Source organism: Macaca thibetana, chromosome 8 (genome assembly GCF_024542745.1).
Source record: "Macaca thibetana thibetana isolate TM-01 chromosome 8, ASM2454274v1, whole genome shotgun sequence".
NCBI lineage: Eukaryota > Metazoa > Chordata > Mammalia > Primates > Cercopithecidae > Macaca > Macaca thibetana.
Window position 1 is genome coordinate 105,334,458 of NC_065585.1, and position 26,737 is coordinate 105,361,194.

General features: G+C 48.6%; 2 protein-coding genes across 2 annotated transcripts in view; both read right to left on the reverse strand.

Moving 5' to 3' along the window:
* EIF4EBP1 (eukaryotic translation initiation factor 4E binding protein 1) overlaps positions 1 to 14,103 on the reverse strand; it is a 28,897-nt gene extending 14,794 nt beyond the window's left edge. Inside the window, exon 1 of the mRNA XM_050801371.1 lies at positions 13,707 to 14,103. Within this exon, the coding sequence (XP_050657328.1) occupies positions 13,707 to 13,851 (145 nt within the window). The 5' untranslated portion in view covers positions 13,852 to 14,103. The remainder of the gene's footprint in view (positions 1 to 13,706) is intronic.
* The window catches only part of ASH2L (ASH2 like, histone lysine methyltransferase complex subunit), a 130,252-nt gene that overhangs the window by 87,660 nt on the left and 15,855 nt on the right, over positions 1 to 26,737 (reverse strand). The gene's annotated exons all lie outside the window — the stretch shown is intronic.

A 26,737-nucleotide genomic window follows, 5' to 3' on the forward strand; every position in this document is an offset into this window, starting at 1 on the left:
GGAACTACAATGTTACCACGGTATGGTAGCCTGGGAGACAGAACAAGATCTGTCTCTAAAAATAAGTAAATAAATATTTTTTGTTAATTATCATTATTATTATTTTTTGAGATAAAGTCTCGCTCTGTTGCCCAGGCTGGAGAATAATATTGTAACCTTGACTTACTGCAACTTCTGCCTCCTGGGCTCAAGTGATCCTCTTGCCTCAGCTTCTCAAGTAGCTGGGACTATAGGCATGTACCACCCCGCCCAGCTAATTTTTTTTTTTTTCTTTTGAGACAGAGTCTCGCCTTGTCGCCCAGGCTGGAGTGCAGTGGCACGATCTCGGCTCACTGCAAGCTCCGCCTCCCGGGTTCACGCCATTATCCTGCTTCAGCCTCCCGAGTAGTTGGGACTACAGGCGCCCGCCACCTCGCCCGGCTAGTTTTTTTGTATTTTTAGTAGAGACGGGGTTTCGCTGTGTTAGCCAGGATGGTCTTGATCTCTTGACCTCGTGATTCGCCTGCCTCAGCCTCCCAAAGTGCTAGGATTACAGGCGTGAGCCACCGCACCTGGCCTTTTTTTTTTTTCTTTTGTAGATAAGGTTTTGTCATATTGCCTTGGCTGGTCTTGAACTTGTGGGCTCAAGCAATCCCCCTACCTCGGCCTCCCAGAGTTCTGGGATTACGATAAATAAAGCCATAGAGACATTCCCTTAGGTTCTAGTTTCCTCATCTGTAAAACAAGGGCATTGTACTAGGCTCATTCAAACTATTTTGAAAGCACCAGGCATGTGCCATTTATTTTTAGGATCTCCTTGTTGGCAGGTACTTAATGTACAAATAGCATAGTGCTTGGAGGCAGATGTTCTGGCCTCAGACCTGGGCTTGCCACATACCAGTCCCTGAACTCCAACTTGTACTTTCATTTCTCAGTTATAAGAGGGAGGGAATAACAAAATCCACACCTCAGAAGAGTATCGTGAAGATTAAATAAAATAAAGAACATCAAGATTCTTTGCATGAGAATAAAGTGACATTCACATAATTGTTGTTAAAGAGAAAATCACTTGGGAGAACACACACAACCAAAGAAAGACGTCACGAGCCGGGAACAGGAAGCATATTTGGAGGCCAAGGAGCACTGGAGTGCTGCATGAATGAAGGCTTAGATTTTCAGGCGAGGTGCATACAGCAATCGTGGTTGCCATCCGTCATTCCCTCTGGTCTCTGCTCACAGCCTGTTATTCCCCCTTACAACTCCTCACGCAGGAGCCTCACCTTGCAGAAGAGGAAACTGCGGCCCAGAAATGCTGTCCCTACACAGCCGTCCAGAGGCCAACCTAATCCACCTTGACTCCGATCCCAAATGCCTCCTACTGCTTAAATTAGCAAGGCTGGATCATGCCTGCAATTACAGTGCTTTGGGAGGCCAAGGCATGAGGATTGCTTGAGGCCAGGAGCTTGAGATCAGACTGGGCAACACAGTGAGACCCCCGTCTCTACAAAAAAATTTAAAAAGTAGCCTGGCATGATGGCGTGCGCCTATGGTCCCAGCTACTCCAGAGGCTGAGGCAGGAGGATCGCTTTAGCCCAGGAGTTTGAGGCTGCAGTGAGCTAGGATCATGCTACTGTACTCCAGCCTGGGTGACAGAGTGAGACCCTGTCTCAACAAAATAAAATAAAATTAGTAAGGCAGACCAGGCTACCACCCCTTAGCTAACACTCTCAGCTGGAAAAATTAAGAGGTCTTAGACTTCTGGGTGCTAGTCAGAACAGGATGTTCCCTGCCTTGAGCGCTTCCCATAGCCCTCCAGTGCCCATACTCTGGCTGGACAGGACTTCTGTAAACTGAGCCGCGCATGGCCCTCACTTTCCCCTGGGGTTCCTTTGGCAGAAGCATTCTTCCCCTGGATGGGGGGACGTGAGGCTTAGTGAGAGTACGAGGATGGAATTCCTAGAACTGCTGTTCCCATTCCAGGGAGAGGGAGAGCATTTCACAACAGGGCCGGGATGGGGGAGGTTCAAATGCTTGTGCTCAGATCCAAGCCAACAGCCAGTGAGCAAAACACCCCGGACAATCTGAACTCCAGGTCTGAGCAGCAGCTCCCTGTCAACCTGGAGGTAAATATGCCGACACGCCAGAATCTCGGTCTTCCCTCCCTCCTCGTCACACAGTCCAGGGAGGAATCGCATGTATCTGGGTGGCTTTTCTGGCTGGATGGTCTATTTAACAAACAGGACAGAACTGCCAGGGGGGAAGTCTTGGTGAGAGATGCAGAGCACACTCAGTCCAAGACTTTTCTTTACCTCTGCCCCCCAACCACCCACCTCCACAAAGAGAACCAAGATCCCAACATTTCTCAGGGGCCAGGGGTCTTATGAAGCTGCTGGATACCAGATGGGGACGATCGGCAGCCTCTCCCTCTGAGGCTCTGGCATGGGGGGGAATAAGTCAGTTTCTTTGAAAATTGGCTTCAGGCTGGGTGCGGTGGTTCACACCTGTAATCCCAGCACTTCGGAAGGCCAAGGCAGGTGGATCACCTGAGGTCAGGAGTTCGAGACCAGCCTGGCCAACATAGTGAAACCCCATCTCTACTAAAAATACAAAAATTAGCCGGGTGTGGTGGTGTGCACCTGTGGTCCCAGCTACTCAGGAGGCTGAGGCAGGAGAATCGCTTGAACCTTGGAGGCTTTTTTTTTCCTGGGACAGGGTCTTACTCTGTTACATAGGCTGGAGTGCAGTGGCATGATCACAGCTCACCGTAACCTCAAATTCCTGGGCTCCAGAGATCCTCCTACCACAGCTTCCCGAGTAACTAGGACTCCAGGTGCACGCCACTACACCTGGCTAGTTTTTAAATTTTTTTGTAAAGACATGGTCTCAGCCCAAGCTGGTTTCGAACTCCTGGCCTCAAGCAATCCACCCGCCTTGGCTTCCCACAGTGCTGGGATTACAGGCATGAGTTACTGCACCCGATCTTGTGTGGTTTGCTTTGTGGAGGTGCTCATAAGGCTGTGAGAACAGGGTATGGGATCTATGAGTCAGTACCTTCAGGAAGGTGTCCTTTGTTCTTTAACCCTGATTCACAGGGTTGTGATTCCACTCGGCTTCTGTAACTGGTCCTGGCTCTGCTGGCCACACATCAGGATGGGCAGCACCTTCCCTCTAAGACCCATGCTTTGAGGTCTGGCCCTCATGGAGGATTATTCGAAAATGTGGCTCCTGCCACACCTCCCATTCCTGTTGCACATGTAGCTTCTCTCATTAAAAGGCATGTATTTCCTGCCCGGCGTCGTGGCTCACGCCTGTAATCCCAGTGCTTTGGGAAGCCAAGGTAGGCAGATTGCCTGAGGTTAGAAGTTCGAGACCAGCCTGGCCAACATGGCGAAACCCCATCTCTACTAAAAATACAAAAATTAGCCAGGAGTGGTGGCAGGCGCCTGTAATCCCCACTACTTGGGAGGCTGAGGCAAAAGAATCACTTGAACCCGGGAGGTGGAGGTTGCAGTGAGCTGAGATCGTGCCACTGCACTCTGGCCTGGGCGACAGAGCCAGATTCTGTCAAACAAACAAGCAAACAAAAAAGGCCAGGCGCAATGGCTCATGCCTGTAATCCCAGCACTTTGGGACACCAAGGCAGGTGGATCACTTGAGCTCAGGAGTTCAAGACCAGCCTGGGCAACATGGTAAAACCCTGTCTCTACTGAAAATACAAAAATTAGCTGGGCATGGTGGTGCATGCTTGTAATCCCAGCTAATTAGGCAACAGAGGGAGACTCCATCTTAAAACAACAACAACAACAACAACAACAACAACAAAAGGCATTTTTTTCTCCTTTTCCTGAATCTGGACTGGCCCTGTGACTTGCTTTGACCAATAGAATACGTGGTAAGTGATGTTATGGGACTTCTGAGCCTAGGCCTTAAGTGGCCTTGGAAACTACCATGTAAATAAAACTCAAGCTAGACTACTGAGTGATCGGAATGTTGGGAGACCAAGAGGATAGAGAGAACTCCCAGGCTTCCAGCTGTCCCCAGCAATGCCCCAGATGTATGGGTAAGACCATCTTGGAGCTTCCACCCCAGGACAATCTAGCCATCAACTGTATGCAGCAATACGAATAAGCTCAGCAAGATCTGCAAATAATCCAACCAACCCAAAGGATAGAGAGCAATAACAAATCGCCGCTGCTTAGTTACTGTTTGGGGATGGCTTGTTATACACTGCACTCCAGCCTGGGCGACAGAGCAAGACTCAGTAGCTAACCGATACAACCATTTCCACCAAGTCTCCCTAGGCAGTTAAGAAGCCCTGATCCTCTGGGCCTAGTATCTGAGCTCTCTTAATGAGCTTTCATGGGCATAACCATTAGATTACAAGGCGCCCTTTGCTGCCCATGCCCAAATGCCAGTGGGCAGCAGTTACCTACTCTTGCCTTGTCAGCAATGCTGGATGCAAACAGGTAAATAAAGAGCATCAGTCCCAGTGTCTGAGACCCTGACCCCAATACTGACTTGTTCAGTATAAGAAAAAGTCACCAGGTGCAGTGGCTCACATCTGTAATCCCAATGCTTTGGGAGGTTGAGGCAGGAGGAGTGCTTGAGGCCACGAGTTCAAGACCAGCCTGGGCAACATAGACAGACCTCATCTCTACAAAAAATAAAAATTAGCCAGGTGTGGTAGCGTGTACCTGTGGTCCCAGCTACTCGGTAAGCTGAGGCAGGAAGACTGCTTGAGTCGAGGAGCTCAAAGTTAGTGAGCAGTGATCGCGCCACTGCACTTTAGCCCATAGGCACTCCAGTCTGGGCCACAGAGGTGAGGCCCTATCTGTAAAAAGTTTTTTTTTTTTTTTTTAAAAGAAGAGGTCACATCCACTCCCTGTTCAGTAATACTGGGAAAAGTAATATCATCAATACTGTTTAATACAAATGTTCCTCGACTTAAAATGAAGTATGTCCCAATAAATCCACCATACATAGAAAATATCATAAGTCAAAAATGCATTTAGGGCCAGGAGCGGTAGCTCACGCCTATAATTCCAGCACTTTGGGAGGCCGAGGCGGGCAGATCACTTGAGGTCAGGAGTTCGAGACCAGCCTGACCAACATGATGAAACCCCATCTCTACTAAAAAATACAAAAAACTAGCCGGGCGAGGTGGCGGGCGCCTGTAGTCCCAGCTACTCGGGAGGCTGAGGCAGGAGAATGGCATAAACCTGGGAGACAGAGGTTGCAGTGAGCAGAGATTGCACCACTGCACTCCAGCCTGGGTGACAGAGTGACACTCTGTCTCAAAAAAAAAAAAAAAGCATTTAGTACACGTAACCAACTGAACATTATAGCTTAGCCTTCCCTACCTTAAATGTGCTCAGAACACTTATATTAGCCTACAGTTGGACAAAATATCTGGCAACACAGCACACTATAGACTCTATAGCGGGCTGTCCAATGTTCTGGCTTCCCTGGGCCACATTGGAAGAAGAATTGTCTTGGACAACACATAAAATACACTAACACTGGCTGGGCGCGGTGGCTCACGCCTGTAATCCCAGTACTTTGGGAGGACGAGGCGGGCAGATCACCTGAGGCCGGGAGTTCGAGACCAGCCTAACCAACATGGAGAAACACCGTCTCTACTAAAAATACAAAATTAGCTGGGCGTGGTTGCGCATGCCTGTAATCCCAGCTACTTGGGAGGCTGAGGCAGAAGAATCACTTGAACCCAGGAGGCGGAGGTGCAGTGAGCCGAGATTGCGCCATTGCACTCCAGCTGAGCTTTAAAAAAAAAAAAAAAAAAGAAATTTCATAATGTTTTAAGGAAGTTTACGGACTTGTACTGGGCCTCATTCAAAGCTGTCCAGGGTGCATGTTGCCCGAGGGCCTCGGGTTAGACAAGCTTGTGACTGGCCATTTGTCCTCATGTTTGTGGGGCTAAATGGGAGCTGCAGCTCACTGATCCGGCTGAGCGTCTTGAGAGTATGTACCTCATATTGCTGGCCCAGAAACAGATCAAAATTCGCAACTCAATGTACAATTTCTAGGCTGGGCATGGTGGCACACACCTGTAGTCCCAGCTACTTGGGAGGCTGGGGTGGGAGGATTGCTTGAGCCTGAGAGACGGAGATTGCAGTGAGCCGAAATCATGCCTGTGCACTCCAACATGGGTAATAGAACAAGACTCTGTCTTAAAAACAATTTTAAAAAGTACAATTCCTACTGAACACATATCACTTTCACACCATCGTAAGGTCAAAAATTGTAGTCGCACCATCATAATCGGGGATCATCTGTATGAGGGTAAGTAGGAGGGTTCAGAGAAAGTTATTCTCTGGCCGGTCCAGTGGTTCATGCATGTAATCCCAGTGTTTTGGGAGGCTGAGGCGGTGGATCTCTTGAGCCCAGGAGTTCCAGACTAGCCTGGGCAACATGACAAAACTCTGTCTCTACTACATATTTAAAGATTAGCCAGGCTTGGTGGCGTGTGCCTGTAGTCCCAGCTACTGGGGAGGCTGAGGCAAAAGGATCACCTGAGCTCAGGGGGTCGAGGCTGCAGTGAGCCATGATCATGCCACTGTACTCCAACCTGCAACAGTGTAAGACTTTATCTCATAAAACAAACAAACAAACAAAAAACAGACAACAACAACATCAAAACAGAGAAAGTTTCTGCCCCTGGGACATTCTGAGATAAACACTTAGACCCTGCAACTGAAAGGACAGAAAAGGAAATTTAAACATCATCATTAAGCCAGCGGAGACCGAGGCCTGATGGTAAGAAAACTAGGTTATCCTGACCAGGCGCGGAGGCTCACGCCTGGAATCCCAGCACTCTGGGAGGTCGAGGCGGGCGGATCACAAGGTCAGGAGATCGAGACCAGCCTGGCCAACATGGTGAAATCCCGTCTCCACTAAAAATACAAAAATTAGCTGGGCGTGGTGGCGTGTGCTTGTAATTCCAGCTACTCAGGAAGTGAGGCAGGAGAATCACTTGAACCAGGGAGTTGATTGCAGTGAGCTGAGATCACGCCACTACACTCCAGCCTGGGCGACAGAGCAAGACTCCGTCTAAAAATAAATAAATAAATAAAATAAGAGAATTAGGTTATCCTGAGGGGAACACTTTCATTCCAGCATTCTTTTCAACTCTTCACCTTCCGGACATTAGACCTGGCATTAGGTCATGTGAATACAAAGATGAGTAAGACTGCTCTGAAAAAATTTCCTGGCTAACCTAGGGAACAAACACGTAAACAAATAAGTGTGATTCATTCACTATGAATCATAGTGGAGAGAGACCCCAGGCATGGGTCTAAGTCAGACAAGAAAGAAACAGGTTTTTCATGGGTTTGTTGGCACAGGCAAGAATGTATGTGCAAACTGAACATTTTTTCTTCAAAAACTCACCTTGGAAAGCAATATTCCTTTTTTTTTCAATATTGCTGTGCCTTCCCAGGCCAGGCACAGTGGAGCATGCCTCTATCCCAGAACTTTGGGAGGCCAAGGCAGGTGGATTACTTGAGTTCAGGAGTTTGAGATCAGCCTGGGCAACATGGCGAAATCCTAGCTCTACCAAAAAATACAAAAATTAGCCGGGCATGGTGGTGCACGCCTGTAGTCCCAGCTACTTGGCAGGCTGAGATGGGAGGATCGCTTGAGTGCAGGAGGGTGAGGCTGCAACTGCACTCCAGCCTGGGTGACAAAGTGAGACCCTGTCTCAAATTAAAAAAAAAAAAAAGAAAGAAACAATATTGCTGTGCCTTCCTAATGCATCTTCCAGAACATCAAAATAAAGGTCTATATGAGAAAACTCCTCGCTACTTTATGTCAATGGATAAATACAGTACTGCTCTACTGACCCTTTTTCCTCAGATTTGGCAATGAAGGACTTTTTTGCTTTTTTAGGAAGAAAAAAAAATCAAACTCTCTCTCTCTTGTTTTTTTTTTTTGAGACAGAGTTTCACTCTTGTCACCCAGAATCATTCGAGTGAGTCTCATGCCTTAGCCTCCTGAATAGCTGGGATTACAGGCGCCCACGCCAGGGCCGGCTAATTTTTTTTGTTGTTTTTTTTAGTAGAGATGGGGTTTCACCATGTTGGCCAAGCTGGTCTTGAACTTCTGACCTCAGGAGATCTGCTTGGCGTCCCAAAGTGTTGGGATTACAGGTGTGAGCCATCACACCTGGCCTCTCCGTTCAAATAATAAAAAACTAGAGGGTCAGACTCAGAAACAAAGCATGACCCTGTCTCTACAAAAATAAATAGCTTGGTGTGTGGTCCCAGCTACTCGGGAGGCCGAGGCAGGAGAATTGCTTGAACCCAGGAGGTGGAAGCTGCAGTGAGCCGAGATAGTGCCACTGCACTCCAGCCTGGTGACAGAATGAGACTCTGCCTCAAAAATAAAATAAAATAATCTCAGCACTTTGGGAGGCCGAGGCGGGTGGATCACGAGGTCAGGAGTTCGAGACCAGCCTGGCCAACGTGGTGAAACCCCGGTTCTACTAAAAATGCAAAAAATTAGCCAGGTGTGGTAGCACACCTGTAAACCCAGATAGTTGGGAGGCTGAGGCAGGAGAATTGCTTGAACCCAGGAAGCGGAGGTTGCAGTGAGCCAAGATCGCATCATTGCACTCCAGCCTGGGCGACAGAGCAAGACTCCATCTCAAGGAACAAACAAATAATAAATAAATAAATAAAAAATTAGCTGGGCATGGTGGCATGTGCCTGTCATCCCAGCTACCAGGGAGACTGAGGCAGGAGAATCAGCCTGAACCTGGCAGGCACAGGTTGCAGTGAGCTGAGATCACGCCACTGCACTCTAGCCTGGATGACAGAATGAGACTGCCTCAAAAATAAAATTAAAATTAAAAATAATAATAATAATAAGGCTGAGTGTGGTGGCTCATGCCTATAATTCTAGCACTTTGGGAGGCCGAGGCGGGTGGATCACCTGAGGTCAGGAGTTTGAGACCAGCCTGACTAACAAGATGAAACCCTGTCTCTAATAAAAATACAAAAATTGGCCAGGCGCGGTGGCTCAAGCCTGTAATCCCAGCACTTTGGGAGGCCGAGACGGGCGGATCATGAGGTCAGGAGATCGAGACCATCCTGGCTAACACAGTGAAACCCCGTCTCTACTAAAAATACAAAAAAATTAGCCGGGCGTGGTGGCGGCGCCTGTAGTCCCAGCTACTCGGGAGGCTGAGGCAGGAGAATGGCGGGAACTCGGGAGGCGGAGTTTGCAGTGAGCCGAGATCGCGCCACTGCACTCCAGCCTGGGCGACAGAGCACGACTCCGCCTCAAAAAAAAAAAAAAAAAAAAAAAATACAAAAATTAGCCATGTGTGGTGGCAAATGCCTGTAATCCCAGCTACTTGGGAGGCTGAGGCAGGAGAATCGCTTGAACCCAGGAGGAGCAGGTTGCAGTGAGCCAAGATCGCACCACTGCAACCTACGCTCCAGCCTGGGTAACAAGAGCGAACCTCTATTTCAAAATAATAATAATAATAACAACAACAACAATAAAAAGGAGTCTGGGGATTGGAAGGAGTCCGGGGTGCTCTACATCAGGAACCCCCCCCCCCACCAAATCTTTAATAAGGGACACAGTGTGGAATGCTTCCAACACTTTAAAAATTTTATTTATTTAATTTATACCTACAGTCTCATTATGTTGCTCAGGCTGGTCTTGAACTCCTGGCCTTGAGTAATTTTCCTGCTTCAGCCTTCCTAGTAGCTGGGATTACAGGTGCGAGCCACTGCACCTGGCTCCTTCAAACACTTTAAAAGGAAGCTCAGGTAAATGTGAGAAGAGGGTCCATTGTTTCTCCCTCACTGCATTAATGTCCAAGCTCTTTTAACCCATCCTTAATAATAACTTCTTCCCTCTATGTGACTAAGGCCTCAGGACATGGGCTGTGCTCTGGCTTCGATGCCCAGCCTACGTCCCCCCTCTTCCCAGCACCGCCTCTTTCATGTCCAAAGACTTGGGAGCTGCTCCAAGGTAAGCTTCCCAGGCACAGACCTTGTTTGCTTAACCAAACAGGGTGCCATTAACACCTGCAGCCCTACCTGCTCACCTCGGATTCACCTTATCCAGGTACGAGTCTTTGGCATAACTGCCACCCAAGCCTGTATGTAGGCTTCAGAGTCAAACATGCAACACGGAGCTGGGAATGTGGAGATCGATAAGGGAAAGTTTCTTTCTGATCCACTCAAAGGTTCTGCTGGCTAATGGGTTGTTTATGGTGTTGCTGGATATTTCTAAGACTCCAAAGACTCAAATATTCATACATGACACTCCCTTCAGCAAAATTCTCTTAAGTACTCCGGACAGCTAACCTCAGCAGAGCCTCAGTGTACAAATGGTTAATGACCATGGAAAGCAAACTGGAGGCCGGGTGAGGTGACTCATGCCTATAATCCCAGCAGTTTGGGAGGCTGAGGTGGGAGGATTGCTTGAACCCAGGAGTCTGAGGCCAGCCTGGGCAATACAGAGAGACCCTGCCTCTACAAAAAAATCAAAAACTTAGCAGGGTATGGGGGCACGTGCCTATAGTCCCAGCTACTTGCAAGGCTGAGGCAGGAGGATCACTTGAGCCCAGGAGTTTGAGACTGCAGTGAGCTATGTTCATGTTACTGTACTCCAGCCTGGGTGACACAGTGAGACCCTGTCTCAGGAAAAAAAAAAAAAAAAAAAAAAAGGAAAGCAAACTGCAGTCACAGGAACGGAGATAGCGCAACCCAACTCTGCTTCTTTCCCTCCAGGGACAATCACTTGATGGCCATTCCCAGCAGGAGTGACTGGTGGGCACTTACTCCAGTGGTTTTTCCTGAGAAGCTGACAGTCCCTATAAGTAAGCAGGTGCAGACAGCCATACAGACACTCTATCAAAAGCCTGACTCTCCACACCATGATTTAGAGACAGATGCTGAGCCCAACCTCAAGGTTTACCTGGATGGAGTCATCATTTTTTTTTTTTTTTCGCCAGACTCCAGAGATCTGAAAGGTGAGGAAAGTTACGTTCCACTAATTCCTGAGTACTCAGAGTGTGGTATATGCACCAATCACTGAGAGCTAGTTAGAAATGATGAATCTAGGCTGGGCATGGTGACTCATGCCTGTAATCCCAGCACTCTGGAAGGCCGAGGCAGGCAGATCACTTGAGGTCAGGAGTTTGAGACCAGCCTGGCCAACACGGTGAAATCCCCGTCTCTGCCAAAAAATGCAAAAATTAGCTGGGCATGAGTGGCGTGTGCCTGTTGTCCCAGCTATTGGGGAGGCTGAGGTGGGAGGATCGCTTGACCCCGGGAGGTGGAGGTTGCTGTGAGCTGAGATCATGCCATTGCACTCCAGCCTAGGCGACAGAGTGAGACCCTTCTCAAAAAAAAAAAAAAAAAAAAGAAAGAAAGAAAAAAGAAAGAAATGCTGAATCGAGTCCCCACCCCCACCTACAGAATCAGAATATGCACTTAAGCCCCCAGTTATCCTCAAGCACCTGGAAGGCTGAGACGTAGTATTCTGCTCTGGAGCAAAAGGGTCCTGCGATGTGACCATTTCAGCTTCTCTGCCCTAGCAGAGGTGGGCTGAGGTGGGCTTTGGAGGAAGAGTTCACACCTTGGCTAATCGAGGCCGACCAGGCTTGCTTGACTTTAGTGGAAGTAAGCCGGGTTTCCCTGGCTTAGGGACTGTGAGCTGTACCTGGATGACCCAAAGAGTGAGCTGGCTTTAGGCTCCTGGCACTGCTAGCTTCTTCCAGTGATCTCAGAAACATGCTATGCCCTGATGCAGAAGCCCCTTCCCCACTCCCCCTACTGTTAAAGACCTTCAAAAGGAGGGGGATTTGCTGTGGTCTGTCAGCCCCCTGCCTACTCCCCACTTCCCAACCCAAAGTGAAAAGTGGATTCAAAGTTCATATATTTTATGTTTATTATTTATTTTAGAGACAGGGTCTCGCTCTGTCACCCAGGCTGGAATGCAGTGGTCAATCATAGCTCACTACAGCCTCCAACTCCTGGGCTCAAGCGACCCTCTGGCCGCAGCCTCTGTAATAGCTAGGACATCTTTTTTTTTTTTTTTTTTTTTTTTTTTTTTTGTAGAGATGGAGTCTCACTATGTTGCCCAGGCTGGTCTTGAACTCCTGGCCTCAAGCAATTCTCCTGCCTCGACTCCCCAAAATGCTGAGATTACAGGTGTGAACCTTGGTACCCGTGCCAGAAGTGCCTATAAACAGTATCTGTGGCTTCCAATTTGACCCAACAATCCAGCAATAAAAGGTGCAAAAAAGGGCTACCTGTGCCTTCAGGCCAGCCTCAGGGCCCACCCTGAACAAATCCAGCAGACACTTACACCCTCAGTTGAAAGAAGTCCAAAATTGTCAGGAATTGTCCTGGTAGACCATTGTGACAGGGACAAAGGAGAACAGCATGAACTACAAAAGACCCAGCAAGGGAAAGAGGATGAGTCGGGAGTAGCAATAAGAGCCCCTGCGAGCTTTTCCTTGGCTCATTTCTAATAGAAAACGAAGCATTCCTCCCTTCTCTGCCTGGTTGCTATTTCTTGTCCAATCTGGGAAAACGGTGTGACAATGGGCAATAGACACGTGTTCAAGCTCTGGGGCCTCAATGCCCGGCTCTGTAGAATAAGGCGGCAGGGCTGGACAAGATCCCTAACCGTTCTAACAGTGTATGTTTTGGATCAAATAGCTGAGGACCTCGGATCCGGCCGTGCATGCTGCTGGTAGGACAGCTGCCTGAGAAAATAAGCATGTGGCCCCTGCCCGCCACCGAGTGAAGCGCCAGGATCTGTCGCGTTTTCGAGTAGTTTGGAAAGCAGCGTGGAGGAGATTGAAGGGAAAGAAGTCAAAGGGGTGGGGGCAGTACGAGGATGGGAGGGGAGTGGAGAGCCACGAGGATTTGTTTCATCATGCAAACAGGCGCGTAGGTTTCATCAGCGTCTGTGCGCTGGGGCTGCGGGGCTGGGAGGGAATGCCAGGCTCCTGAGGGCAGCCTGAGGCTGCCCCCACCCGCACCCGTGCCAGCTCAGCTTCCTCTTCCTCATCCTCTCCCAGGGAGGTCACACGGTGCCTCCTCCTCTCCCCGGACAGAAGAACGTGTTTTTCTGCACAGCCCTGCCCGTGGCGCCAGGCCCCCCCGCGGAGATCCCACTCGCGAAAATGGGGAACGTGCCACAGGTGCCCGGGAGGCTCTGCTGGAGCAGGCGAGCACCCCCACATCCAAACCTCCGTCAGAGCGCGCGTGTCCAACGCAAAACTAGGGGTGCTTCGGAAAGGAAAAAGGGCCCTGCAGGAATCATTTATCCCAACAGATAATACCCATCCCATAAAAACACCAGGCCAGGCCTCTCCTGGATCGTGGGCCACCCTGACTCCGCCCTATCCTGCCTCGGGAGCGCCCCCAACACCCACAAGGGGCAGCACAGCTCGGCATGTGGCAGTCCTGGAAGCGTGCGTGTTTGTTAGGTGTCAGCTGTCTGACACCTAACAGAAAGAGGAAACGAACGGGGCAGTTTGCAACCTGGGTCTGGACGACGCACTCAAGAGGGCAGACGGGCGGCCACTTCCATGACCCTCGCTATCTCCCCGATGCCCCTTCTCCGTTCTTTCCAGTCACAGCGCCCTTGAGCCTGGACACCCGGTCCAATCCGCGATTCCCGATCCTCCCGCCCGCCCAGGAGCCGGCCAGCTGCGTCCCCAAGCCCGCGCCTACCTCCCGGGGTGGTGCTGAAGAGTGTGCCGCCGGGGGTCGTGCTGTAGTCCCCGGGCGGGAGCTGCACGCCGTCGCCGAGCACCACCCGGCGAGTGGCGGGGATGGCCCGACTTGGGGTCTGGCTGCAGCTGCTGCCCCCGGACATGGTCTCCTGTGCGCTGCACCAGCGAACCTCTCGCTGCCCTCCCGCGCCTCCAGCCTCGCTCCGCCTAGCCCGGTCCCGCTCAGCCTAGCCCCGTCCCGCCCCGCCCCAGGACGCCCCTTCCGCCTCTCCCTCCCACGCCCCTGGGATTTGTAGTCCGCGCCGCAGCCCCACCCAGCTCCAGGACGTTGCTTCTACGTGGGATCCCCCGCAGCCCCCCGACCCACTCACGCCTGCTCACGGGCTCTTCAGCACGGGCGCCGGCGCCGCCCCGCAGCGACTGCCCCTCTGTCCTGTGTCCCTCCCCGCCACGTTGGCAGGGATGGGGGTGGGGGTGGTGGGCGGGATAGCTCGCCTAAATTAATCCTTGGCTGGGTTGGGGGCGGCGACTCAGGACCGCGCGGAGATCCGAGCTGACCCGGCCCACTGCAGGAAGGCCCGGTTTCTGCCTTAGTACATCAGGCCCGGTGTACCCTCCGGCACTCCCTGTTTCGTGCATTAGTTCCTCAGATGAGAAAGTGGGGATTGAGTGGTCATGCTCACCCCCTCCCCCGCCTCAATTTCTTGACCTTGATGGGGGTGGGGAGGGTGGGGCTAACAATTCTGTTCCCGGCCTTTAGACAGGGTGTGGGAGGAGGAGTGAACCAACCAGAGGCGTCCTGGGAGTTAAATTTAGAGCTAGGGGCGCGGGGGTAGGGGGAGGGGGGAGGGCGTAGGAGAGAGGTAAGAGTTTGTCAAAGAGGTTTCCCGATAACTCCTGAATTGGGTCCAACGCCCACCCCACTGCCTGAGATTTAGTAGGAACTCCTTGGATGGATGGATGGAGGGATGTTCAAGGGGAGAGAGAAAAATGCAAGAAGGACCGAGGATGGAAAAGCTTGTTGGGTTTGAGAAGTTCTTAGCATTGTGGGCACATGTTGTGGGGACGAGGGTGAAGAAAGTTTAAAAGGGAATTTGGGTGGTGCACCTGTAATCCCCACTACTCAGGAAGCTGAGGCTGGAGGATGCTTGAGCCCAGGAGTTTGAGGCTCCAGTGAGTGTGATCACACCACTGCACTCCACCCTTAGTGACAGAGACCCTATCTCTAAAAAATATATAATAATTTTTTAAAAAGGAAATTGGGGTCAGGTCGTTGAGTTTTTCAAATCATGCCAAAGTGCTTGGACTTTGTCTTAGAAGGGCAGGAGAGATCAGAGATTTTTTTTTTTTTTTTTTTTTTTGAGACGGAGTCTCGCTCTGTAGCCCGGGCTGGAGTGCAGTGGCCGGATCTCAGCTCACTGCAAGCTCCACCTCCCAGGTTCACGCCATTCTCCTGCCTCAGCCTCCCGAGTAGCTGGGACTACAGGCGCCCGCCACCTCGCCCGGCTCGTTTTTTGTATTTCTTAGTAGAGACGGGGTTTCACCGTGTTATCCAGGATGGTCTCGATCTCCTGACCTCGTGATCCACCCGTCTCGGCCTCCCAAAGTGCTGGGATTACAGGCTTGAGCCACCGCGCCCGGCCGAGATTTTTTTTTTTTTTTTAAGGCTGGAGTGCAGTGGCGCGATCTTGGCTCACTGCAAGCTCTGCCTCCCGGGTTCACGCCATTCTCCTGCCTCAGGCGCCCGTCACTGCGCCCAGCTAATTTTTTGTATTTTTAGTAGAGATGGGATTTCACCGTGTTAGCCAGGATGGTGTTGGTGTCGATCTCCTAACCTCGTGATCCACCCGCCTCGGCCTCCCAAAGTGCTGGGATTACAGGCGTGAGTCACCGCGTCCAGCCCAGAGATCTTTTAAGCAGGGGGATGACATGATTTGAGTTGTTTTTTGGAAAGATAACTAGTAGCCAGTGGAGTTTCAGTATGGGCCAAGGAGGGCAAGGCCTGAGATAGGGAGACCTGTTGAATTTGGTCTCACTTTTGAGGGAAACTTTAGGCCTACAGTGGCTTAAGACAGTAGCCGCCAGCTACAGGTGCACATTGAGCACTCCAAATGTGGCCAGTCCAAACTGTCACAAGTTTAACATACACACCATATTTCAAAGACTTAGCATGAAAAAAATAATGTAAAATGCCTGAATAATTTGTTTCTATATTGATTGTATGTTGAACTGATAATATTTTGAGTATATTGGGTTAAGAAAATTACATTAAAAAATTAATTTGGGGCCAGGTGCAGTGGCTTACGCCTGTAATCCCAACACTTTGGGAGGCCGAGGTGGGCAGATCACGAGGTCAAGAGATCGAGACCATCCTGGACAACATGGTGAAACCCTGTGTCTACTAAAAATACAAAAAAAATTAGCTGGGCATAGTGGTGCGTGCCTGTAGTTCCAGCTTACTCGGGAGGCTGAGGCAGGAGAATCGCTTGAACCTGGGAGGTGGAGGTTGCAGTGAGCCGAGATCACACCACTGCACTCCAGCCTGGCATCAGAGCAAGACTCCGTCTCAAAAGAAAAAAAAAAAATTAATTTCGGCCAGGTGCGGTGGCTCACGCCTGTAATCCCAGCACTTTGGGAGGCCTAGGCGGGTGGATCATGAGGTCAGGAGTTCAAGACCAGCTTGCCAAGATGGTGAAACCCTGTCTCTACTAAAAATACAAACAACAACAACAAAAAGCCGGCCATAATGGCCGGCACCTGTAATCCCAGCTACTCAGGAGGCTGAGGCAGAGGTTGTAGTGAGCCGAGAACCACCACTGCACTCCTGCCTGGGCGACAGAGTAAGACGCTGTCTCAAAAAAAAAAAAAAAAAAAAAAGAAGGCCGGGCATGGTGGCTCACGCCTGTAATCCCAGCACTTTGGGAGGCCGAGGCGGGTGGATCACGAGGTCAGGAGATCGAGACCATCCTGGCTAACACGGTGAAACCCTGTCTCTACTAAAAATACAAAAAATTAGCCGGACGTGGTGGTGGGCGCCTGTAGTCCCAGCTACTCGGGAGGCTGAGGCAGGAGAATGGCGTGAACCCGGGAGGTGGAGCTTGCAGCGAGCCGAGATGGCGCCACTGCACTCCAGCCTGGGTGACAGAGCAAGACTCCGTCTCAAAAAAAAAAAAAAAAAAAAGAAAAAGAAATTAATTTCGTCCAGGCTGTGGATCACACCTGTAATCCCAGTACATTTGGAGGCTGAGGTGATCAGAGTGCTTGGGCGCAGGAGTTTGAGACCAGCCTGGGCTACATGGTGAAACCTTGTCTCTACAAAAAAATTTAAAAATTAGCCCAGTGTTGTGGCTCACACCTGTGGTCCCAGCTGCTTTCAAGGATGAGGTAGGAAGATGACCTGAGCCCCAGAGGTGGAGGTTGCCATGAGCCAAGATTGCACCACTGCACTCCAGCCGGGGCTCAAAAACAAAATAAATAAAATAAGAAAAAATAAAAATAGATCAGGTCTTGGTGGTTGGGATTACAAGGCCAGAGGATTGCTTGAGGCCTGAAGTTCAGAGACCAGCCTGGGCAACATAGCAAGACCTTGTTTCAAAAAAGAGAGAGTTTCGGGTCAGGTGTGGTGGCTCACACCTGTAATCCCAACACTGAGAGGCCAAGGCAGTCAGATCACAAGGTCAGGAGACCGAGACCATCCTAGCTAACACGGTGAAACCCCGTCTCTACTAAAAATACAAAAAAAAAAAAAAAAAATTACCCGGTCATGGTCGCAGACTCCTGTAGTCCCAGCTTCTCAGGAGGCTGAGGCAGGAGAATCACCTGAAACCAGGAGGCAGAAGTTGCAGTGGGCCGAGATCATGCCACTGCACTCCAGCCTGGGTGACAGAGCAAGATTTCGTCTCCCAAAAAAAAAAAAAAAAAGAGTTTCACTCTTGCCTGAGCTGGAGTGCAGTGGCTAATTATAGGCACAATCATAGCTCATTACAGCCTCCAATTCCTGGGCTCAAGCAATCCTCCCACCTCAGCCTCCCCAGCTGGGATTACAGGTGGGTGCCACTGCACCTGGCTAAGTAAAGAAAATAATTTTTTGGCTGGGTGAGGTGGCTCATGCCTGTAATCCCAGCAGTTTGGGAGGCTGAGTCAGACACATCACCTGAGGTCAGGAGACCAGCCTGTCCAACATGGTGAAACCCTGTCTCTACTAAAAATACAAAAATTAGCCAGGCGTGGTGGTGTGCGCCTGTAATCCCAGCTACTCAGGAGACAGGAGAATCACTTGAACCCAGGAGGCATAGGTTGCAGTGAGCTAAGATCCTGCCACTACACTTTAGGCTGGGCAACAGCAAGACTCCATCTGAAAAAAAAAAAAATTTTTTTTTAGAGATGAGGTCTTGCTATGTTACCCAGGTTTGCCTCAAGCTCCTGGCCTCAAGTGATCCTCGGTCCTCAGCCTCTTAAAGTGTTGGGATTACAGGCATAAGCCACCATGACTGGGCCCTCTACCTTTTTCTAGAGCAGGAACTCATTCATATGGAAAAAACAGCTTTTATGTGAGGAATGGGAATCCTTTTAAATTATCAGACCTAGACATTAAAATGAGACAGCAATCACGTCCCACTACCTCCTTTTGAGCTATGTAGTCATCTCTTGAAACTGCTTGCTATCGTCACAAGTAGCCATAAATTAACCTATTAATAATAATGCTGCCCTAAAGATTATATAGGTTGTGGACCCTATAGCTTAACAGTGTATAGCCAAGGCTGGGTGCAGTGGCTTACTCCTGTGATTCCCACACTTTGGCAAGCCAAGGTGAGAGGATGGCTTGAGGCCAGGGGTTTGAGACCAGCCTGGGCAACAGAGAGACCCTCCCCCTTCATCTCTACAAAAAAATATTTAAAATGTGGCCAGGTGTTGTAGCTCATGCCTGTAATCCTAGCACTTTGCGAGGCTGAGGCAGGCAGATCACCTGAGGTCAGGAGTTTGAGACTATCCTGGCCAACATGGTGAAACCCTGTCTCTACTAAAAATACAAAAATTAGCCAGGTATGGTGGTATGCACCTGTAGTCCCAGCTACTAGGGAAGCTGAGACAGGAGAATTGATTGAACCTGGGTGGCAGAGGTTGCACTGAGCTGAGATCACACCACTGCACTCCAGCCTGGATGACAGAGTGACTCGTCTCAAAAATAAAATAAAATAAAATAAAAATTTAAAAATCAGTATATAGCAAATCATTAATTGATATTATTTCTGTAAACCAATGAGAATTCCTGACAGACCACTTTGTATCAGACCCTATTGCCTTAAACTTGTAACTTGTAAACTTGTAATTCCTGTTAATTGGAGTGTATATTCAGGACATGAATCTATACTCCTGGGTTGCACTCCTCAAGTTTAGCCCAAATAAACTCTACTTGTATTAGTTTTGCCTCAGCTTCTTCCCTAGGTTGACAATATCAAGTCTTGTAATCGAGTAGAAAGGGACAGAGGAAAAAAACCTGAAGTATTCTTTCTCTTCTCACATGTCCAACTCCACACTCAGATACCAGCTGGGTGAGGTTTCCTCCCTACACAGCAACCGAGCAATTTGGCCAAGGTAGATTCTCCATGGGACACCAGCTCGATGTCCTCTAATTCAGTCGAATTCTGACACGATCTGCCTGGAGATACTGCCAGATCCCACAGGTTAAGGGCTCAGTCCTACAAGACAGCCCCCCACTTGAGATGTCAGTCAAAAGCACAGCCTGTGACCTGTGCTTCTGACAACCCGAGCCTTCGGTTTGATTCATTTGCTAGAGTGCTCACAAAACTCAGGGAAACACTTAGGTTTACCAGTATTTTATAAAGGATATTACAAAGCAAGGCACAGGTATGTACGCACCTTTAGTCTTAGCTATTCGAGAGGCTGAGGTGGGAGAATCACTTGATCCCAGGAGTTTGAGGCCAGCCTGGGCAACATAGTGAGGCTTCATCACTAAATATAAATAAATAAACTAATGATTTTTAAATTATTATTATTATTATTTAAGATGGATTCTCACTCTGTTACCCAGGTTGGAGTAAAGTGGCTTGATCTCAGCTCACTGCAGTCTCCACCTCTTGAGTTCAGGTGATTCTTGTGCCTCAGCCTCCCAAGTAGCTGGGATTACAGGTGCCTGCCACCATGCCCAGCTAAGTTTTGTATTTATTTATTTATTTATTTATTTATTTTGAGATGGAGTTTCACTCTTGTTGCTCAGGCTAGAGTGCAATGGCATGATCTCAGCTCAACGCACCCTCTGCCTCCCAGGTTCAAGTGATTCTCCTGCCTCAGTATCCTGAGTAGCTGGGATTACAGGCATGCATCACCACGCCTAGCTAATTTTTTGTATTTTTGGTAGAGATGGGGTTTCTCGATGTTGGTCAGGCTGGTCTTGAACTTCTGACCTCAGGTGAGGCGGCCTTGGCCTCCCAAAGTGCTGGGATTACAGGCGTGAGCCACCACGCCCCGCTAAGTTTTGTATTTTTAGTAGAGACAGGGTTTCACCATTTTTTTTTTTTTTTTTTTTTTTGAGATGGAGTCTCGCTTTGTCACCCAGGCTGGAGTGCAGTGGCCGGATCTCAGCTCACTGCAAGCTCCGCCTCCTGGGTTCACGCCATTCTCCTGCCTCAGCCTCCCGAGTAGCTGGGACTACAGGCGCCTGCCACCTCGCCCGGCTAAGTTTTTGTATTTTTAGTAGAGACGGGGTTTCACTGTGTTAGCCAGGATGGTCTCGATCTCCTGACCTCATGATCCGCCCGTCTCGGCCTCCCAAAGTGCTGGGATTACAGGCTTGAGCCACCGCGCCCGGCCTGTTTCACCATTTTGTCCAGGCTCGTCTCGAACTCCTGACCTCAGATGATCTACTTGCCTCAGCCTACCAAAGTACTGGGTTTACAGCCATGAGCCACTGCATCCAGCGTGATTTTTTTTTTTAAAGTTATTACAAAGGATACAGATGAACAGGCAGAGGGAAGAGATGCACAGGGCAAGGTATGGGGAGGGGCACCGAGCTTCCATGCCCTCTCTGGGGTGCCACCCTCCAGGAATCTCCATGTGTTCAGCTATCTGGAAGGCCCTCCCCTTCAACTCTCTCCTCTGGGTTTTATGGAAGCCTTATTACAATGGCATGATTGATTACATCATTGACTATTGGTCATCAAGTCAACTTTCAGCTCTTCTCCTCTCCCTGGACATTGGAAGGTAGGGCTGAAGGTCACAACTCTCTAATCTGGGCTTGGTCTTTCCTGTGACCAACTCTCATCCAGAAGCTATCTAGGAGCCCTCAGCTGTCAGTCATTCATTATCTCTTATCTCAAAAGATGCTCTTATCTGTCTAGAGATTCTAAGTGTTTTAGGAGCTCTGTGTCAGGAAACAGGGATGAACACCAAATATAGCCCTCCCTTGGTATATGTGGAGGAGTTGCTCCAGGACCTCTTGAGGATACAAAAAGCCCCTGATGCTCAAGTCCCTGATATAAAATGGGTAGTATTTGCTTATGTTGACAAAAGAGTCAAACTCTGTAAACTATCTAAAGAGATTTATTCTGAGCCAAATATGAGTGACCAATGGCTCATGACACATCCTCAGGAGATCCTGAGGACATGTGCCCAAGGTGGTTGGGGTAGAGCTTGGGTTTATACATTTTAGGGAGACCTGAGACATCAATCAGTACATGTAAGATGTACATTGGTTTGGTCCCAAAAGGTGGGACAGCTGGAAGTGGGAGCTTCCAAGTAATGGGCAGATTTAAAAGTTTTCTGATTGTCAATTGGTTGAAAGAGTTACTGTCAATAGAAAGGAATGTTTGGGTTAAGATAAGTGGTTTTGGAGACCAAGGTTTTTATCATGTAGATGAAGCTTCCGGGTAGCAGACTTTACAGATAACAGATTGTAAATGGTACTTATCAGACTTAAAGAGTCTCTTCTATCAGCAAGTCCAAAAAGGAGGAAGGTATAATGAGACATTTCTGGCTCCCCCTTCCCATCATGGCCCAAAACTAGTTTTTCAGGTTAGTGTTGGAATGCTCTTGGCCTAAAGGAGGGGTCCATTCAGTTGGTTGTGGGGGGACTTAGAATTTTATTTTTGGTTTATACATATAACCTATGCACATCTTCCAGTATACTTTAAATCATCTCTGGATTATTTATAATACCTAATAGATTGTAAATGCTATTTAAATAGTTGTCATATTGTTTAGGGAATAATGACAAGAAAAAAAAAAGTACATCAGCCATCTCCAACCCTTTAAATGTGAGGACATTTTGCTTACCTGTGGTGGCAGATATCACAAAAATTGTACATGAACCTTTTTTGTTGTTGTTGTTTAGCTCATCAGTTGTGGTTAGTGTATTTTATGTGTGGCCCAAGGCAATTCTTCTCCCAGTGTGGCCCAGGGAAGCCAAAGGTTGGACATCTGTGGTGTACATGTTCAGTACAGATGCAATTCTTTTTTCTGAATACTTTTTCTTTTTTGAGACAGAGTCTCGCTCTGTCACCCAGGCTGGAATGCAGTGGTGCAATCTCAGCTCACTGCAACCTCCGCCTCCTGGGTTCAAGTGATTCTCCTGCCTCAGCCTCCCAAGCAGCTGGGATTACAGGTATATGCCACTACACCCAGCTAATTTTTGTATTTTTAGTAGAGGCAGGATTTCATCATGTTGGCTAGGCTGGTCTCGAACTCCTGACCTTGTAATATGCCTGCCTCAGCCTCCCAAAATGCTGGGATTACAGGCATGAGCCACTGCACCTGGCCTTTCTGAATATTTTTCTATGCAAGCTTGGTTAAGTTCACAGATGAGCAGCACTTGGATATGGAGGGCTGAGTATTTCACCATGTCACAGAGTATCAGCTCCTGTCATATGGGCATCCATGTTGTCACAGAGTATCAACACAGGGCAGGGGCCTTGTGTTTACTTACTCTCACTCTCCTCAGCACTTACCCAAGAGAAGCCACTGATAATACTCATGGGTGCTGCTGCTGCCAAAAGTCAAACTTGCTTCTGACTTTTCTTCCAGGCTCATTTAAGTCTATTACTTAAGCTCACAACTGTTACAGCTGGAGGTCAAAGAAAAGGAGGGCCAGGCATGGAGGCTCACGCCTTTAGTCCTAATACTTTGGGAGGCCAAGGTGAGAGGATGGCTTAAGCCTAGGAGTTTGTGACCAGCCTGGGCAACATAGGGAGATCCCTATATTAATCACCACAACAAAACTTAGTGGGATGTGGTGCATGCCTGTAGCCCCAGCTACTTGGGAGGTTGAGGTGGGAGGATTGCTCAATCCTGGGAGGTCAAGTTTACAGTGAACTGTGTTGGTGCCACTGCACTTTGGCCTGGGCAACAGAGTGAGATGCTGTCTCAAAACAAAAAACAAAAAAAGGTTGGAATGAATTGAGGAATGTTTTCTAGAACCAGTAAAGAAAGTTAGGGTGGGAGGCTGGGCATGGTGGCTTGCTGTGGGAAGTCAGGGACCCTGAATGAAGGGACCGGCTGGAGCTGCAGCAGAGGAACATACATTGTGAAGATTTCATTTTAATATGGACATATATCAGTTCCCAAATAATACTTTTATAATTTCTTACACCTGCCTTTACTTCAATCTCTGAACATAAATTGTGAAGATTTCATTTTAATATGGACATTTATCAGTTCCTAAAATTAATACTTTTATAATTATTTATGCCTGTCTTTACTTTAATCTCTTAATCCTGTTATCTTCGTAAGCTGAGAATGTACGTCACCTCAGGACCACTATTGTGTTAACTGTACAAATTGATTGTAAAACATGTGTGTTTGAACAATATGAAATCAGTGCACCTTGAAAAAGAACAGAATAACAGCGATTTTCAGGGAACAAGGGAAGACAACCATAAGGTCTGACTGCCGGAGAGGTTGGGCAGAATAGAGCCATATTTTTCTTCTTGCAGAGAGCCTATAAATGGACTTGCAAGTAGGGAAGATATCACTAAATTCTTTTCCTAGCAAGGAATATTAATAATTAAAACCTTGGAAAAGGAATGCATTCCTGGGGGGAGGTCTATAGATGGACACTCTGGGATTGTCTGTCTTATGTGATTGAGATAAGGACTGAAATATGCCCTGATTGCCTGTAGTACCCTCAGGCTTACTAGGATTGGGAAACCCCACTCTGGTAAATTTGAGGTCAGACCGGTTCTCTACTCTCGAACCCTGTTTTCTGTTGTTTAAGATGCTTATCAAGACAACACAGACAATATAGACAATATGTGCACAGCTGAACATAGACCCTTATCAGTAGTTCTGAATTTGCCCTTGTCTTGTTTCCTCGGAAGCATGTGATCTTTGTTCTCCTTTTTGCCCTTTGAAGCATGTGATCTTGTGACCTACTCCCTGTTCTTGCACCCTCTCCCCTTTTGAAATCCTTGCTGGCTTTAAGGCTCAGGTGGGCATCACAGTCCTACTGATATGTAATGTCACCCCTGGAGGCCCAGCTATAAAACTTCTCTCTTTATACTCTTTCTCTTTGTTTCTCAGACCATCCAGCACTTATGGAAAATAGAAAGAACCTATGTTGAAATATTGGGGGTGGGTTCCCCCAATAGTGGCTCATGCCTGTAATCCCAGCACTTTGGGAGGCCGAAGTGGGTGAATCACTTGAGGTCAGGAGTTTGAGACCAGCCTGACCAATACAGTGAAACTCTGTTTCTACTGAAAATACAAAAAAATTAGCTGGGTGTAGTGGTGTGCACTTGTAATCCCAGCTACTCAGGAGACTGAAGCAGGAAAATTGCTTGAACCTGGGAGGCAGAGGCTACAGTGAGCTGAGATTGTGCCACTGCACTCCAGCCTGGGCAACAGAGCAAGACTCCATATTAAAAAAAAAAAAAAAAAGGCCGGGCGCGGTGGCTCAAGCCTGTAATCCCAGCACTTTGGGAGGCCGAGACGGGCGGATCGTGAGGTCAGGAGATCGAGACCATCCTGACTAACACGGCGAAACCCCGTCTCTACTAAAAAAAACCAAAAAACTAGCCGAGCGAGGTGGCGGGCGCCTGTAGTCCCAGCTACTCGGGAGGCTGAGGCAGGAGAATGGCGTAAACCCGGGAGGCGGAGCTTGCAGTGAGCTGAGATCCGGCCACTGCACTCCAGCCTGGGCGACAGAGCGAGACTCCGTCTCAAAAAAAAAAAAAAAAAGGGAGGAAAGAAAGATAGGGTGGGGGATACAGGGTCCAAGAAGAGGTTCCATCGCACCTTGCTCTACATGACCAACAGACAAGGAGGGCCAGGGACAGATGTTACTTTAAGTGGGTGGAATTTATGTTGGTAACCTAAACAGGCACAATGGCCCCATCCTTCTGGTATGAAATGCTTTGTGAGGTTCATAAATTATATTGATGGAAAATTAAGGAGAGCCCTGAGCAGGCACCAGCACCCTCTGGTGTTCATCTCAACATGGCTCTGCTGATCTAGACCAGCTGGGGCAGGGGTGCCAAGAGAGGGCCCCCAGGAATGGTCCCAGGAAGCAGCAAGAGCTGCAAGAATGAGACGCTTCCAGTTCACTGAATGGAAACTGTAGAGGAGGCTAGGTGTGGTGGCTCACGCCTGTAATTGCAGTATTTTGGGAGGCCACAGCAGGAGGATTGCTTGAGCCCAGGAGACTGTGATCAGCTTGAGCAACATGGTGTAACCCTGTCTCTACAAAAAATAGAACAATTAGCCAGTTGTGGTGGCATGTGCCTGTAGTCCCAGCTACTCAGGAGGCTGAGGTGGCAGGAATGCTGAAGCTGAGGAGGTTAAGGCTGCAGTGAGCCATGATTGTGCTATTGCACTCCAGCCTGGGCAACAGAGTGAGACTCTGTCTTAAAAAACAAAAGCAAAAAGAAACCTGTAGTGGAGCTGACTTCTGAAGCCTCTCAAGCTAGAAAGGGACTCAGGAGACAGTGGGAGAGAAGTGTCCTGGGTGTGTGTGTGTGTGTGTGTGTGTGTGTGTGTGTGTGTGTGTGTGTCTCCACTGCAATTTTTTTTTTTTTTTTTAGATAGTGTCTCTCTCTGTCACCCAGGCTGGACTGCAGTGGCACAATCATGGCTCACTGTAACCTCTGCCTCCTGTGTTCAAGCAATTCTCCTGCCTCAGCCTCCCAAGTCACTGGTATTACAGGCATGTGCCACTATACCTGGCTAATTTTTGTATTTTTAGTAGATACAGGGTTTCACCATGTTGGCTACACTGGTTTTGAACTCCTGACCTCTGTGGGCCACCATGCCTGGTCTAATGCAAATACTATTTGATGCTGAAGACATTCCCTGCTTCACCACTGGGAATCCTTTCTTGTCCTGTTGTCATGGCCCCAGTGATCTTTCGTGGCTCCTGTTATTTCTTGTACAATAAGGGATTCTGGGCTTTGTAAACCAAAAATAAAATTCTAAGCCCCTCAACCATCTGAATGGACTCTTCCTCTAGGCCAAGGGCATACCAAAGTTAACCTGAAAAACTAGTTCAGGCTATGATGGGAAAGGGGAGCTGGATATGCCTTATTATACCCTCATCCCTTTTAAAATTGCTGATAGAATAGACTCAAAGTCTGATAAGAAACATTTACAGGCCAGGCACGGTGGCTCATGCATGTAATCCCAGCACTTTGGGGGGCCAAGATGGGTGGATCATGAGGTCAGGAGTTCAAGATCAGCCCAGCCAACATGGTGAAACCTGCTCTCTACTACAAATACAAAAATTATCCAGGCATGGTGGCACATGCCTGTAATCCCAGCTACTCAGGAAACTGAGGCAGGAGAATCGCTTTAACCCGGGAGGCAGAGATTGCAGTGAGCCAAGATCGCACCACTGCACTCCAGCCTGGGTGACAGAGTGAGACTCTCTCTCAAAAAAAAAAAAAAAAAAAAAAAAAAAAGAAACATTTACAATCTATTCTATCTGAAGCCTGCTACCTGGAGGATGATATGCAGCATCAGAACCTGGGTGTCCACAATCCCTTATCTTAACCAACAGGCCCCCAACACAGATGATTCTACATC